Genomic DNA, 18,393 nt, shown 5'->3' with positions numbered 1-18,393 from the left:
AGATATACCTGCAATTCATTTAACTACCTAGGATGTATGATCACATATGAAAATGAAAAAGATATAAAAGTAAATATTGCAAAATATTTAAAAATAACAGGTGTAATTAACTCTATATCTAAACCAAACCTAGTTCAAAAACAAACCAGACTAAAAGTAGACAATACATTAGCCCTACCAGTCTTATTGTATGGAAGCAAAATCTGGACAATAAAACAAAAAAGACAGATTAATAACAGCAGAAATGAAGTTTATGAGAAAAACTGCAAAGTATACTCTATTTGATCACAAAAGAAACGAAGAAATTATTAAAGAATTAAACCAAGAATCAGTAATAGAAAAAATTTAAAATTATAAACATAAATGGATGGAACAAGAATGAAAATAGAAAGATTACCAAAACAAGCCTTAAAGTATAAGCCATTAGGAAAAAGAAAACCAAGATGTCCTCTTAAACGATGACTTCTAAGGTTGGAACAAGCCACGCTAGGCTTAAATTCTTGATATGCATGATTGTGATAAGATATACCTGTCTGTGAACGATGGCTTCCTGTTAAGGGAAAATTCAATATTACCTGCAGAGTTACAAACGTATTAGGGTATCCAAAAAGGGAAAATTGTTGTTAGATTCACATTCAATAGCGAATTTATTGCAAGCATTTAAGGAGTTAGCATAGCAAATTTTATAGGACATAAAAAGCCTATACCTGAATTGCTCAGACGACAATTAGTTCTGTTTCAGAGCGGGATCAGATTATAAAGACATCAACAAAATGTAGGCCAAATATGGAGGTCAAGAAGAAATGGTATTAAAATTCAGTCCTCAAAGTGCTCCATAAATTAATCAGCTGAAGCAGATAATATAGGACTGCCCATCATAATATCCTAGATTTGCTGAAGCAGTTTATTTTGCCAAGTAAAGTAAACAGCATCAATAGTATTTCTTATATAGAGAAACTTGTGGGGTATTCTTAACTATAAATTCACACGTATGCCACAATAATCAACTTTTAATAATATGTAAATATTTTGTCTTAAGTATCATAAGACATCATCAGTACAGTTATTAAACAATAGGAATTACTTTAAAAAAAAAACACATTAGTGCTCATGATTACATTAGAATTCCTCTATGTATATGGTCGCATGTATAAGGATTAATTACTATTGGGCTGTAATTAAATTAAAATATAACTGATAAATTTATTTTATACGGTTGAGGATAACAATTTCCCAGACTTTCAGGATAGCGAGGCGGTCGTTATAGTTAAGACTGGGTTTGTGCTGCAAGGCTTCAGCACTTTCTTTATACAAATGTTCATGTTTATATATATATATATATATATATATATATATGGATTGATGTAGTAGCTTAGTGTGTTGCCATTGGATCCTGTGGTTGGCATTTTCAACTCCATGTTGCGCAAGACCAGATTTGTGAGGTTTGATGAGAAGGATTTGGTCTTGATGTTCGAAGAAGCGTTTATTTACAGATCTTCTTGTTTGTCCATAGTAAGACAAGTTACAAGAACATGGCACTTCGTATACCCCAGGTAGCATCAGTGGTGAGAGTTTGTCTTTTGGAGAAGGTAACAAATTGTGAATTTGGTTTATTGGTATCAGCAGGTTTGTATTTCTTCAAAATTTTTGACAAACGTTCAGAGATGCCTTTGATAATTTAACAATGTCATCAGGGAAATCTCCTTGTAAAAATTGTAGTTTCTTGGAGTGGTATGTTTGTAAATAGAGAAACCATCCAAATAAACGATTATTTTACACTCTTGAAGAGAAAGATTTAATTTTTTTTCTTTGAAGTCAAAACTATTTTTGATTTGATAGGTGGTTTCGCCAGTGAAGTTTCAAAGATCTCAGAGATATTATGCCAAATAATAAGTAGATCATATTAAATGAATCATCAGATGTAATGAATAACTGTGTGCACTTTAGGTAGGCCATTAATATGTAAGAAACAAACTAATTCATAACTTTTCAGTAGCATTTGCATTTAAGGAGTACATCTAATCTAATAATTTATTTAATTTGTTCAGTTGCTTTGAATAGGAACTCTGCCGATTATAGTGTAAGTAGATCTATCTCGTAGTAAAACATTAAGTTTGCGATTATAGTCAGTGGTATCCATCATAACAGTTGCATTTCGATTGTTAGCGTTTGTTATAACAATGTTAGTATTTTGGCATATGGAACAGATAACTTATAATTCAAATAACAAAATATTTAGAATGGGGAGAAGAGGTTTGACTTTATAAAAAATCTGTGCAACATCAAAGCATGGTTTATTAGCTTCATCTGTAAGTAAGCCTTTGATACCTTTTTCTGCCCCTATCATGAAGTATAAGGTGATCAATGAGGTGTTAATGCAAAATCTGGATCTTTTGATAATACACTTAACTCATCATTGGTGAGAGGTCGGTTAGTTAAATTTATAGCCTGTACGAGGGTGGTCTGAAAAGTTCTCGGAAAAGTTCTAACAATGAAAAAACGAATTTATAATTTCAAAATTATTTTTATTTTTCAATATAATCTCCTTAAGACTAATACATTTATTCCAGCGATGCTCCAGGGCCATTATCCCATCCCTGCAGTGGTTCTCAGTGAGATCCGCAAATTACCCCTCTACAGCTGCAATCGCCTTTTGATTCAAAGAAAAATGCTGACCAACGAAGAAGAGTTTTAGTTTTGGGAATAGATAGAAGTCAGAGGGAACCAAATCGGGGAATAGGGTGGATGTTCCAACAATTCATACTGCAGATCCCTTAATTTTCCATTGCCAAAACACTTTTGTTGGCAGGTGCATTGTTCTGATAAAAGATGATTTTTTTCTTCTGCAAACTGCGTCTTTTCTCACAAATTTTTTCGTCTAGTCTGGTTAAAAGATCAGAATAATATTTCCCGGTTACTGTTTTACCCTTTTCAAGATAATTAATAAACAAAATGCCTTTAGCATCCCAAAACACCAATGCCATGACCTTTCCTGCTGATGGAACCGATTTTGTCTTCTTTGGCACTAAACAACCAGCTTCATTCCACTGTTTTGACTGCTGTTTGGATTCTAGTGGATAATGGTGAATCCAAGTCTTATCCACAGTAATAAATTGACATACAAAATCAGTTTTATTCTTGTTAAAACGCTCCAAGCACTGTTCAGATTTTCATGCAAGTGCATTTTTGATCTGCTGTGAGCAAGCGGAGCACCCATTTTGCACAAAGCTTTTTCATATGCAATTCTTCATGCAAAATATATCCTACACGTTCTTTTGAAATGCCTATAGCCTCAGCAATTTCATGCACTTTGACTTGCCAGTCATACAATACCATATCGTGGACTTGATCAATGATTTCTGGTGTTGTTACACTTTTTGGACGTCCTTCATGTGGACCATCTTCAAGGCTGGTATGGTCCCATTTAAACTCGACAGCACATTTCTTAATTGTCGAAAATGAAGGTGAAGAATGCCCATAAACTTTTATTAACTTTGAATGAATTTCTTTTGGTGTTAAACCTTCTTTTACAAAGAATTTTATAACCGCACGATACTCAATTTTATCCATTTCAGGGGATAAGAACAACACTTTTGCTTCAGACAGCTGTATAAAACAAACCACTTGATAGAATGACTTGCAATTTCACATGGATGCTTAGACAGATGTACCAACTTAGAAAAAAAAATATTGCCGATAGTGTTGCCATCTATGGTCGAACTTTTCAGACCACCCTCGCATGTCACGGACAGAGCTAGATGGTGGTTGAACAAACCAACAAGTTCTTTGTTCTAACATTTCAAACTTATGAATTAACTTTGTTTATAATTTGAGTTTATATAATTTAATTTAAATTAATCTTTGTTTATAATTTAAATCAGCTTTGTTAATAATTTATAATTTTTTTTCCTCAATCATGACTGGCTGAGGAAAGAAAACTTCTATAAATCAAGTCAAAATGTTCAGGACTATTTCCCAACATTTCTGACAAATTTCCAGTAATCTTCACCATAAGAATCAGTTACCAGTCATTTAACGGGGATATGCATGGCAGACACAATACTACTTTTTAAATAACTGTTTCAAACATGTAAAGGAAAAAACAGAATTTATTAAATACTCATATTTTGCTCAATGTAACATGAACATCATTCAGGAGGAAAGAAAGAACTGGCTACAGCATTTAAAATATGAATTTCTGGAATCAGAAGGTTGAGGCCTTGCTTCTCGTGTCATCGACACTAAAAACAGAGTTCACAAAAATTCAAAGACATTACTCAACAACAGGTTTAAATTTGATTTTGATTGTCTATTTCTTGAATCATGCAAAACCCTACACCAGCAATATAATCTGAATTGAATAGACTGTATGCCTAAGTTTTGGAAAGAAATTGCAATCAAAACTGTTTATAATTTTTAAAAAAAATTACATAACCATAACTATTTCCCTGAAACACTATTCAAATTACAGGGAACTTTTTCCCCCTCACACGGTTGCACCCCAGACATGTGAGCTACATGCTGTATGACTTGTTCTTTTATTCATATTTTAAATGTAGTCAATTCTTCTGCTTTCTCCATAAATGATTCTCAAATTGCATTGAGCAAAATATACAGGAATATTTAATAAATTGTAGTTTTCTTAACATGTGCTAAATAGTTATTGAAAAAATAGTATTATAGCTTCTACTGATTCCGTTTCAACTTAGTTTTGCTCCCAAAAACATGCACTTACACAAATCAGAAGCCTGTACTGTGTAACAATGTTTTTACTGCATTAATTTTTTATACTTATTAATGACATTTAACCAAGTTCTGTGACTCTATTGAGGAGTAGTAAGATTTTGTCATTTCTATTTATTTTCATTAATGAATTTTTTCCATTCATTTAAAATTATATGCCAGCTCTCTCAGTGAAAATGCTTTCACCTGAAAAACAATTTTCAAGTATGACAATATAACAAATTTTATAACTGGTAATTAGTTTACAGAATTAGCAACGCAAATGAAGTATATTAATTAAAGGTAACTTTAATGAATCACTTCTATATTTCGGCAACGTCACAATGCCATCTTCAGGAACATAAAGATATGGTATGTGCACGCAGGCACTAACACAAAGCAAATGAGGAAGAAAGCAAGAAACTAATATTGTTCCTAAAGTCCTAATGGTGCCCTCTTGCGGGCTAATTTGGTAGTCTTGGCTGTTGGGCTGAAGTTCTCATAATGTAAGTCTCCCAAATTTGGGGTAGTTTCATGCACCCAAATTTGTTGAGGTTAGGAACGTTTTTTAGAGCTGCTGAAGATTCTTTGAATAATCTTTCGTATTTAAACTTGCTGCGATGAATTATTTTTGTTTTCTTCCAACGAATTTTATGGTAGGTATCTAAGGCATGGTCTGCTAGCCCTACATCCAGGGCACCTCTCAGAAAATAACCAATATCCTCAAAAAATATGACCTTACTTCCTGTTACAGACCATATAAAAAGTTGGCATCCCTTATCCGCGCTACCAAAGACCAACCACTTCCCCTAGACCTACCTGGTGTATACCAGGTCCCTTGCAGCTGCAAATTGTCCTACTTTGGCCAAACAGGCAGAACAACTAATATCAGGATTTCAGAACACAAAGACTACATCCGGTTTCACCAGTACAGCCACTTTGGGCTAGCAGACCATGCTTTAGATACCTACCATAAAATTCGTTGGAAGAAAACAAAAATAATTCATCGCAGCAAGTTTAAATACGAAAGATTATTCAAAGAATCTTCAGCAGCTCTAAAAAACGTTCCTAACCTCAACAAATTTGGGTGCATGAAACTACCCCAAATTTGGGAGACTTACATTATGAGAACTTCAGCCCAACAGCCAAGACTACCAAATTAGCCCGCAAGAGGGCACCATTAGGACTTTAGGAACAATATTAGTTTCTTGCTTTCTTCCTCATTTGCTTTGTGTTAGTGCCTGCGTGCACATACCATATCTTTATGTTCCTGAAGATGGCAATGTGACGCTGCCGAAATATAGAAGTGATTCATTAAAGTTACCTTTAATTAATATACTTCATTTGCGTTGCTAATTCCGTAAACTAATTACCAGTTATGTCTAACCAATGTATAAGCCTTGCTACTAGAATAACAAATTTTATATAATAACAAATAACATTAAAGAAAACTTTTACTTGGACTACTCTGTTATTTATTTTATATTTTGCTGTACATTCCAGCACTTTTGTTTTAAAATCATAAATAACAAAATGAAAGTAACTCAAAAATGTTTTGTGGTATCTTCTATTCATTTGCAGAATCGTTTAAAAATTCAGTCATTCTACAAGTTAGAAACAGATGATGTACACAAAATAGATTGCAATATAAAAAAAATCCTACTGCTTTACAGAAGTAATTGGAATGGAAGTTAAAATTTTTGGTTTCTGACCTGCCATTTTAATTTCTAATAATTTTAAATTTTCACCCTTGCTTGTTTCATTCTTGTTGATGGAAAGTGATTCTTTTAGTAAGCTATCATTCTTTGAAGCATGTGTTGCTGCTGTAACCAAATTAGATACAGGAGTAGAAACAGAGGACGTGCTGTTTTCATCATAACTGGGTCGGAAAAAATATGCCTGAAATAATTTAATAGGAAAAGGTGTTCATTATGTTGAAAGAACTATATAAATTAATGAAACGCTAAGCATTATTTTTACAGAATTTCCTATAAATTAAGAATATTTCCTCAAGAACAGTTATTTTTTTTTATAGTATTATTAACCAGTTTGAATGCATTACTACTTATATAATAATGCAGTTTTCAAAGCAGACAATCCAAACAAAACCATACAGAGTAACCAGTGCTTATAAATTCCTGTTTCTGATGTGGAATCTAAATTAATAACACTTTATTCCATGTTATGTTTGCACAACTGTTACTGAACAAACACTCAAGCATAACAGAGTTGAAAGGTGCATTCTAGGTCTGTTTCTTTTAGTACTAGTAAAATAAAAAAAAATCAAACTCACCAGAAGTGTAACCATTTTTCACTTATAGAAAAGTGAGAATAAAAATTTGTAATTTGTTTTTAAATTTTTACTTCAAAACATCAAATATTATCAGTTCTCTAGATAACATTGATAAGATCACAAGAAAAGAAAGGGGATGAGAGGGGAAAAAAATAAGGACGAGAATGGCATTGTTAGCATTCCTGAATGCTAACAACAATAAGGAATGGCATTGTTAGCATTCAGGAATGTGTAAGCAGAGCTAATTTCAGAGAGGGGCGGGGGGAATGGCCACTTAACAGAATGGAAAAGGTTAGCAAAACAGGTATTTGATGTACATCTTATATGATGTAAATGGGCAATTATATTGAGCAATACATAATTTATATTTGAGATCTTAAGTCAGCTGTTTGAATGGAAGGAGGTACAGAAAATGATTTGATATCAAATCATGTGTGAGACATTATCTTCACTGTTATTTGTCATCTACAGTTAATCGTTATAAAAGAGTGGCATTAGACCTGAAATCAAAATTGGCATATAAGATGTTATACTCTTACATAAATGCAGTATACGTCTGCAGGATTCCCTAACTAAATTAAATAACTGCTGTAATAAACTTGATAAGAAATGAGCAATGAAATATTTAAAAAAAATGAAAATAGCATTGCTGAAATTATCAACTGCATCCTTTATGGGGAAACCTATATTAAATCATACTGATTAAATAAGATTTTTTTAAACTAAAAAATATATAAATCATATACATTATGTAGTATACAAATATGTAATCATGCAGTGCTGTCATAGTAACCTGAGCACCTCATCCCCTTGAGGATACATAAAGAAATTAATCATAATGAAATACATAAATCTATTAAAAGGTATACAGCTTTATTATATGTGTATAGTACACCCACACTTCGTAGAACTGACCTTGGCTTTGTGCCAAGAATAATCAATTCATGCTGAAGGGGAAAAAGAAATAAAGGATGCATGAATTCCATCAACATGCGAAGTCATGTGTTTTATACATAAATTTTCCAACTGTTGTACAAGCAAAATAGTTACCACTTTAAGAACTAGAATTTTCATAAAAGAAAAGCTAATTTTCCAGCATACAATAATAAACACTCATCCCATGAAACGCATTCATTACCCTAATATCAGAATGGATTTGCCTTCTTTTGACATGTGCAGAAGTGTCTTGCATCTGTGGATGTATAGTAATTAAATTCATCCCATCACAAATATATTATCATCATTATTATCAGAGATCTTCAAAGAGTCATGGACTCGTTATACACTGACTGTCTTGCCTTTTCTGAAACTCACTCACACTAGATGTACTAACAACTTCAATAGGTAATCTGTTCTGCTCACTGCTCTGGAAGAGAAAAATCTAGCTCTAACCCCTTTCTTAACTGCACATAAATGACCCTTGTCCTCTTCCCATCTTCAATATAATGAAAATTATTCAATATTCCATAAACCCAATTGTTTTCTTTGTAACTCTTCGTTGCAAGGGTTTCTTTATCCCCTTGGAACTTAGAAAAACAAACCTGCACATAGTAGCAAGACTTGTAAAGAGGCCAAATAATTTTCTTATCCTTATACATTAATGTTCATTTAATCTCCTTCAACCTTTTCATGAGTTTTCTCAGCTTCCCAATAAAGCTTAGATAATGTAAAATAGATAAGGTGATAGAGATGTTTATTTTGGCTAATACAAATTATTTAGCAGGTGACAAGTGTATAGTGTAAGAAGACACAAAAGACTTGCTAGTGCATGCAAAAAAGAAGAGTGAGAAAATAAAAGTAGTGAGTCTGTTGCCATGATATGATGGAGGCAAGCTGAGGCAGAGAGCTATTATTCCAAATGAGTCAGTGTGCAGACTGTGCACGAGGAATGGTGTGGAGTGAGTTTGATGGAAGGAAGGATTTGTATAAAGTGGGTGGCTGGCATCAGAATGGATTTGGTGTCAGGAGTCTTGATCAGTGCTGTTTTCAGTGAGAGTTTGGAAGTACAAAGTCAAGGAAACTATAATATTTAGGGGGGGGGATGCAGGTGAGCGTGAGTCCAGGCAACCTAGAAGTGATAGAGTGATCACATGATGAAAACTGTAGCACCCCAGATTAACTTTAGTTGCAGGAGATTATGGGATGAAGGGGATTGGAATTTGTGTATACTAATGCCAGAAGTATTCAAAATAAGGTTGAGGAGTTTATGACATTGGTTAGCACATGTGGCCAAAGGTAATAAGCATTAGTGAGATGTGACTGACCAAGGATGATATGTAATAGGAATAGAATGCAAGGAATATAGTGACTTCAGAGAGGACAGAAAGAACAGGATGAGAGAGGGGTTTTGCTAATGATAACAGAGAAATTAAAGCCAAAAAGAGTAGAAGTATATCGGGGGGGGGGGGGAATGGGATACAGAGGACAGTTCATTTGTGGCTATCTGGTGTCAGATAGAGGCCAACAGGACTAAATATGTAACTGGCTGCTATTATAATCCAGGGGGTGAGGTCTATGAGAGAATGTAGATGACATGCACTCACAAATTAGTATGATGACTACAGGTAGAGTAATTATGTGGGATTTCAACTATGGGAACATACATTGGGAAGAGGAATGTTCACAGGCAGGGAAGGAAATGGAATTTATACAGCTGCTGAGAAATAATTACCTGAGGCAACATGTAGCAGAGGAGAGACGAGGTTCAAGAGTGCTGGATCTGATCATTGCATCAGAGAACTTAATGCTAACCAATCTAGCTATGCTGCCTGTGCTTGGAAAAGTGGTCATGTCCTGGAGATTGCCAGACATGCAGAATTTTCTATAAACCCTTTCACGACCATGGGACATATGTGTCCTGACATAAAATCTTGATTGTGTACGTAAACCAAAATGTCAATATTTTTTTCCAGCAAATGTGTAATCTGGAACGTATTTTTGATAATTTTATTACTCGAAACCCTATGTTGGCACCACCTGTCAAAAGAAAGTTTCGCGGCAAATCATACATTCAGAGCACAGCGTATTCAGAACTTTTCATAAGTGTTTCTGCATAGAATATTGTTTGTTATATGTTTATGGTGTAATATTTTCATTTGATGGTAAGTAAATAATAGTATTATGTTTTTCAATAAAATTTTGAAATAATATATCCCTGTGGATGTAAAGGGACGCATTTTACAAGTAAATTACTCATTGTAATAGGTGTTTTTTTTTTTATTTATTTTACCTACTTTTGTATTTTATTTGTCTTTTTATTATTACAGACATGTCGAGAAAAGGGTGTAAGCAGTTTGAACTGAAAGATAATGCAGTGTTTAGGAGCAGAAAATAGCGATGATGAAGATGCACTAGAACTCGATGAGGAAGACTGGATATTTATAACACAGATGTGGATGCAGGGGTTTTCTATGGTTGAAATCGAAGACCCGGCAAAACACACATTGGAATTATCAGCAACAGAACCTGAAACAGAAAATAGACTGCAAGAAAGTGGCCCTACATTCATATGGAAAAAAAATACATACCTACCAAATAGCTTTCCTGATGTTGATTATATCTTCGGAGAAGTTCAGATTTGAGGAGACAGAGATGAAGATTCATTATTGGAGCCCATTGAAATTTTTTTTTTGACTACTAACTTCGAAGATTTAGTTAGAAAAATAAGAGTTGAATCTATACGGTATGCTGAGCAGAATGGAACACAATACACAGTCGATGATAATGAAATGAAAGCCTATCTTGGTATGAATTCGGTGATGGGTTAACATGTTTTGCCATTATTGAGATTACTGGTCTACTGATCCAGATATGGGCGTTCTCTACATTGCAAATGTAATGCCTAGAAATAGGTTTGAAAATATCTGCAAAAACTTACACGTTTGCAACAATGAAAACCAACTAGATTGAAATAGCGCTAACTATGATAAAATCAGGCCTGTAATGGATCATCTGAACAGTTCTTTACAAAAAGCGATGAATAACACCAAAACATAATCCATTGATGAGCATATGATAAAATTCAAGGGGCACAATATTATGAAACAGTATATCAGAAATAAACCTATAAGATGGGGTTTCAAAATGTGGTGCAGAACTGATGCTAAAACGGGCTATTTGTTTGAATTCGATCTGTACACAGGAAAAAAATCATCAGAAACTAACATAGGTTAGGCGAATCAGTAGTGCCGAAGCTTACAAAAGCCACTGAAGGCTTAGGTTGTGAAGTATACGTCGATAATTTTTTATTTATTTACGATTATAGTGTTTATCTTTTTTACGTCCATTGTTGTTTTTGTTGATTTATGTACTGTTATGTTTAGTAAAATGTAGTTGAATCCAATACATAAATGTTAGTAATTTTAATTTATTTGCAATCCTTTACGTCCATTGGGACATGTGTCCCATGAAATTCTATAAAACCTACAATTTTTTCCTATATATATATATATATATAATGATGATGTTTTATGTTAAGTAGATACCTAATAAGGTCATTTTAATACCTAAAAACTTTGTATTACTTCATAAGTCCTTCTGGTCCTGAAAGGGTTAAGAAGGGATATATGTGGAACTATAAAGCATGTGATTATGGCAAGCTGAGGAGACAGCTTTCAGAAGAGCAATGGCATAAGAATTTAGAGGAGAGGGATGTTGGTGCATGGGAGGTAGTCAAGGGGTGTTGGAAGAAAGCAGTATCTGAATGTATATCTAGTAGTCAGAAGGATAAATCAGGTAAGAGTTAAATGGATGAATAGTTTCATTAAGCAGGATTTGCACACAAAAAAGTTGTGGAGGGATTTAAAAGAAAAAAGGTGATTAGCATGCCCATGAGCAGTATAAGGTGCAGCAAGAAAGGTGACCAGTATGGTAAAGAAGGCCAAGTCTAATTATGAGAGAAAGCTAGCTGATGAGGCCAAAAGAAACCCCTAAGGAATTCTTTTGCCACATGGCAAGTAAAAGGAGGAATGACTATAGAAGGATGACTTTAAAAAGTACCGATAGTGGGGAGGTAACAGAACCAAACCAAAGAGTTGAATTACTGACTGAGCATTTTACAGGAGTGCACCATCTAGGTAGTGACATCGACTGATAGAAGAATAGAGGTGAAGAAATGGAAGTGCTTAAAATATTGCAGAACCTCAATACGAACACAGCCATGGGATTAGATGGCATATCGGCCTGAGTATTACAAGAATGTGCAAGGAAATTATCAGCTCATCTGACTAAGCCGTTTAAGTCTCAGTAGTGGGAAGGTGCCAATGGGGTGGAAAGAGGATAAAATAGTCCCACCAATTATTGGCAATGGTGGTTACCATTGCTGATTGACCTATAATTGGTGAAAGACAGAATTCAGAACTGGGTGGATAAGAATATGATACTCTATTAGGGGATAACATATTTTGTAAAAGGTAAGCCTTGCCTTAATAATTTGTTTACTTTTTATAATCAAGTGAAATTGGAGTTGGATAAGCAAAATATCTACTCGGTGATATTTCTAGACTTTGCAAAAGCCTTTGACAAGATTCTACATAGAACTCTATTGCATAAATTGGAGCAAATGGGGATGAATATGAATCTGGTCATTTGGATTAGAGGATGACTGATGGACAGATATCAAAGAGTGGTTTATGAAGGGGTTGAGTCCAGAAGAAGGCAAGAGACTAGTGGCATACTACAGGGGTTAGTGTTCGGTCCTCTGTTGTTTATGCTGTATATCAATGATATAGGAAATGATTTGACAGGAAATATCATATTCAGCTGTTTGCTGAATATTTCCTGATGTGAGAAGAACGATGGTAAACGAAAGTGATGCAGGGTTCTTGAAGGAAGATTAAACAAACTAGCAGTTTAGGCAAATGGCTGCCAGCTTAACATGGCCAAGTGTAAGGTGATGCACTTTAGTAAAAGATCAGAAGCTGTGCACTATACTGATGAAAGTGAACTGCAGGAAACTGATAAGGCCAGGGACTTGGGTGTGAATGTGGACAAGGAGTTGAAGTCTAGAGGGCATACTGCAAAGGTAACTAAAACAACACATCTGATTACATCAGAACATCCTAACAAGCAGGGATAAAGAGGTTATTCTTCTTCCCCTATATAAGGCCACTTTTAGATTACTGTGTACAGATCTGGACCCTTGGAATCTGTGGAGAAGATCCAGAGATGAGTGACAAAGATTGCAGCAGGTCTGTGGAATGCTCCGATAAGAATAGACTGATGGTCTCTAGGCTTCAAAAATTAGTTGATAGACAAAAAAATAGGATACATGATAGAAGCATTAAGTTAGGAAAGGGGGTTTTATAGGGTTGACATTGAAGATTTTTTTCAGCACACAGCAAGAAGGGAGAGAACAAAGGATTATCAGCAGAAGTTGTGTAAGAGTGTGGTTATCAAGGGAGTTAGGAATAGGTTTTTTACTTGGATGGTGGTGAATGGGTTGCCAGAGGTGGTAGTGGGTGCTTCATTATCATCATCATCATCAAATTCCTGCTATGTACCCTCAAGGGGTTTACAGGATATGATAGTACTACATGAAAAAAATTACATCATTACTAACTTCCTATCTACAATTTTCCTCCAAATCAGTCTGTTACTTGTCAATACTCCAACATTATCAGATCTTATATTTCTATTGTCTAAGGCACTTTGTACCGTATCAATCCACCTATATCTTGGTCTTCCTCTGGTTCATTTTCCTGCCAACCTAGCAGAGAACACTTGTTTTTCCTCGCCCATTCTGTTTAAGTGACCATACCACCTGAGATTAGCTCTGCTAATGCATTCCTGGATGCTGACAATGTCAAGTTCTTTCCTAATATCCTTGTTTTTAATATGATATTGCCATTGATGCCATCTGTTCATGCCTCTAATCTTTCTCAGGACTCTCATATCTGTGGTCTCTAGTCTTTGGTTAAGTGTTTTACTTCTAATCCAGCTCTCAGATCCATAAGTTAAAACTGGTTTGAACACTGTCTTGTAAATTTAGTGTTCCGACTAATTTCTCTCTTATTCCATATGAATTTATTCAATTGACTGCCTACCATACCAGCTTTGTTGATTCTGTTGTCTATTTCTATATTTAATTTACCATCTTCAGTAAAAATCGTGCCTAAATAGCTGAAATGTTTTACTTGTTCCACAGATTCTCCATTCACAACACAGTTGACATTTTCAATGATTCTGCCTATTTTCATTGTCTTTGTCTTTTTATTGCTGACCTTCATACCATATCTATTACAACAGCTATTCAATTTAGTCAGAGAATCTTGCAGACTTGTAGCGGATTTATTTAGAAGTATAACATCATCCGCATGAAGCAAAGAGCTGACGTTAACATCTTCAATTTTGATATCATGTTTTAATACCACTTTCCTTCATAATGTGATCCATATAGATAATGAATAACAGAGGGGATAATGTACATCCTTGTCTCACACCAGATTTAACATTAAACCATCTTCCTGTACTTCCTTCAATTCTAACTGCTGACTTACAACTCAAATAAAGACTAAGTATTGCTTGATATAATGCCCCATTGACACCATATAACTGAAGCGTATTGAATAGCTTCTCTCTTGGCACCTTGTCATATGCCTTTTCCAGATCGACAAAACTTAAATACAGATCTTTGTTATATTCCCATGCTTTCTCGACTATTTGTCGTAAAGTGAAGATCTGATCCTGACAGCCGCTATTTGGCCTGAATCCAGCCTGTTCTTCACCAAGCTTTTCTTCCACAATTCCTCTCAACCGTTTCTCAAGTATACTTGCATAGATCTTGCCAGGAACACTCAGTAGGGAAATACCTCTGTAATTCTCACATGCAGTTTTATTTCCCTTTTATATATGGGTACTATGAGAGCTTTACTCCAATCATCGGGAATTCGTCCCTCTGTCCAGGCTTTCTGAACTATGCAGTGCAGCCACTGTACGACTCTTATACCACCATACTTCAGCATTTCTGGTCGAATATCATCTACTCCTGCTGCCTCTCCACATTTCAAGCCTTTGATGGCCCTTTTCTATTTCAAATATGGATATGTATTCCTGACTGCATGCCTGGTCAGTGTTTTTTACCACTATGCTGTCATCACTGCTTGTTTCATTTAGATGTTTTTCAAAGTAATTACTCCATACTTCAAGGATATCTTTTTTTCCTGTTTTCATGTCACCTTTATCATCTCTAACTCCTTTTACAGCACTCTTTCCTCCATTCCTAAGCTTCTTCAACAACCTCCAGAATATTTTGCTACCTTCTTGATATTTATTTTCTATATTCTTGCCAAAGTCCTCCCATGACTTTTGTTTAGCTAGTTTTACACAGTGTTTCGCATTCTTGCATTTGTCTCTATATTCTCTAAGAGCACAAGATGACTTATTTGACGGGTGCATCATTTTCGTAATTATTATTATTTGATACCTCCAGGGAGTCCAAAGACTCATCAAGGGAGAGTGTGCCAACAGCATCGAACGATTGATCCCTTCCAACTACTAACTGTGCTCAAACTTGCATAACTTTTTGCATGAGCCATTAGTAGCAGAGGCTCTACCAATCGACCAGTGAATGAATTTAAGGAGAGGTACAATAGGTATGAATGATGGCTAGTGTATGAATAAATGGATTGTCCATGATGAGTCTTCTGACTCCATGTAAATATCTATATAATAATAATGATGATAATAATTTAAATCACCCATTATGATTATTAATTCAGTACTGATCAGGGTAATTCGATGAGGCATTTCATCATCTCCAGCAAATGAACTGCCAAGTCTATAGCAACATCCTATCACACATTTTAACTCTGTTAGCGTCCACCTCATACCAGATACTTCAAACTCAGTGGTACATGGAACTTTCCTTAAATCATCTGATATCATTAGGAGTATCCTCCCCCACCCACAATCTCTTTTGTCCTTCCTAATATTCCAGTAACTATCATCCGACTCTGAAAGCCCAGGTTTCATTAATGGCAACAAGCTTAGGCCACACTGTATTCATCAATGCAACAAATTTAATTCCTTTGTTCCTAAATGTTCCTGGTATTTATGCATAAACAAAAGTTACCCGCTGCCTTTTCTGTATGCTAGCATTTGAAGATAGTTTGGCAACTTTCTCTTTCCCATCTCCACAGAGAAAAAAGTTTAAACTCAAAGCATACATATCCACCCCTTCATCAGATTTATAACATACTCACTAACATTCATATCATTACCATGTCTGCATTACTTAGATGAACTTACATCATCATCATCATCATACGTATCAAGGATTTAGGCCTAGTATGGCCTGTTCCGGCCTTAGAAGTCATTGTTGAATCGATTAAGAGGACGTCCTGGTTTTCTTTTTCCTAATGGCTTGTACTTTAAGGCTTGTTTTGGTAATCTTTCTGTTTTCATTCTTTGAATGTGTTCCATCCATCTATGTTTATATTTTTTAATTTTTTCAATTACTGGTTCTTGGTTTAATTCTTTCATAATATCTTCGTTTCTTTTGTGATCAAATAGGGTATACTTTGCAGTTTTTCTCATAAACTTCATTTCTGCTGTTGTTAATCTTTGTTTGTCTTTTTGTTTTATTGTCCAGATTTCGCTTCCATACATTAAGACCGGTAGGGCTAATGTATTGTATACTTTTAGCCTGGTTTGTTTTTGAACTAGGTTTGGTTTAAATATAGAGTTAATTACTCCTGTTATTTTTAAATATTTTGCAATTTTTATGTTTATATCTTTTTCATTTTCATAAGTGATCATACATCCTAGGTAGTTAAATGAATTCACCTGTTCTAAGATCTTGTTATCTAATACTATTTTAGTTCTTGCTGGATCTTGTCCTTTAAAGGCCATAGTTTTTGATTTTTCCGTTGATATTATCATACCATAATCTTTGGAAATCTCATTTAGATTTAAAATAGCTTTCTGTAAGTTATCTTCAGAATTTGTAATTATTACTTGGTCGTCTGCAAAGAGGAGAGTGTTTAAGTTAACTGTAGGTGAAAGTTTAATTCCTTGATGTAAATTTTTACTCCATTTTATTATTATTTCATTTAAGAAGATATTAAAAAGAGTTGCTGAGAGGGGACATCCCTGTCAGACCCCTTGGTTTATCTCTCTTGTATATGATAGCTCATGATTTAATCTTATTTGTATTTGATTATTTTCATATATACTTGTGACAGCTTTTAGGATATTATTTGGTATTTGTCTTTCTTTTAATATGTTAAATAATATGTTTCTTTTAACTTTGTCAAATGCTTTTTCAAAGTCAATAAATGCAATATGTGTTTCTAAATTATATTCTCTTCTTTTCTCTATTATTAATTTTAGGCAGAAGGCTGGGTCTATACATGATCGTCCTTTTCTAAATCCATTTTGTACCTCTAGAATAAAGTTTTCAGAATATTTCATTAGTTTGTTATTTAAGATTCTGCTGTATATTTTGTAACATGAATTTAGTATACTGATACCTCTATAGTTTTTAGGGTCATCTCTATTACCTTTCTTAAAGATAGGAATCACAATTGCTTTTTTCCATTCTATTGGGGGGATACCAGTTGAGTAAATTTTATTTAAAAATAATAAGAGTCTTCCTTTGAATCTTGTTCCTGCGTATTTATATAGTTCTAAACCTAGCTTATCTTCTCCAGGTGATTTTCCGTTTCTTGTTTCTTTCAGGCTGATTTCTAATTCTTCTTCAGTTATTTCCTTTTCATTTTCGTTAATTGTTTGCCAGTTGTCTTTTTTAAAATATTTGTCTGTCCACAGTTCTGTGTAGTAATTTAGAAATTCTTCTAATTTCAATTCAGTGTTTAATTTTATGTTTTCTTTGGTAGGTGTTTCAAAATCTTATATACATTGGGTCTTATTTTATATAAATCATGTTCTAAATTAGAAACAAATTTATTCCATGATTCTCTTTTTTTGTCTTTTTCTGACTTCTCTTTTAGCTATGGCTCTTATTCTTTTATATTCTATTTCATCTTCTAATCTTTTACTGCTTAACCATTTGTGATAGGCTTCTTTTTTCTTTTTGATTATTTCTTTGATTGTATCATCCCAGATCTTCAGTTTTTTTCTTTTATTGAATTTTTTGGTCTTTCCTAAGCTTTCATTTGCTGCTGCCTTTAGTATCGCTTTTATATTAAGCCATTCTATTTCTATTTCTTCATTTTGTTTCTTCATTTTATTTTATCTAGATACTGGTTAATTCTTTGTTCATATAGCCATTGTACATTTGTGTCATTCAATAGTCTAGTTTTATAAACAAATGTTTCAATTTTTCTTTCTGTTCTTGTTACTTGTAGCCATTTAGGTGGTAATCTTAATTTTATTTTAACAAGGAAGTGGTTACTGCTTATTTCATATCCTCTGTGAAC

The 18,393-nt window shown here is 34.1% G+C and overlaps 1 protein-coding gene across 1 annotated transcript in view; it reads right to left on the bottom strand.

Moving 5' to 3' along the window:
• Nucleotides 1–6,174: 6,174 nt before the first annotated feature.
• LOC150108637 (protein YIPF1) overlaps nucleotides 6,175–18,393 on the bottom strand; it is a 69,676-nt gene continuing 57,457 nt past the window's right edge. Inside the window, exon 9 of the mRNA XM_090416096.1 lies at nucleotides 6,175–6,621. Coding sequence (XP_090272222.1) covers nucleotides 6,382–6,621 — 240 coding nt within the window. The 3' untranslated portion in view covers nucleotides 6,175–6,381. The remainder of the gene's footprint in view (nucleotides 6,622–18,393) is intronic.

This window comes from Typopeltis vanoorti, chromosome 3 (assembly GCF_054136105.1).
Source record: "Typopeltis vanoorti isolate ZY-2024b chromosome 3, IOZ_Tvanoo_1.0, whole genome shotgun sequence".
Classification (NCBI taxonomy): Eukaryota; Metazoa; Arthropoda; class Arachnida; order Uropygi; family Thelyphonidae; genus Typopeltis; species Typopeltis vanoorti.
Note: the sequence above shows the minus strand (reverse complement) of the source record. Positions and strands in the feature narration are given on the sequence as shown.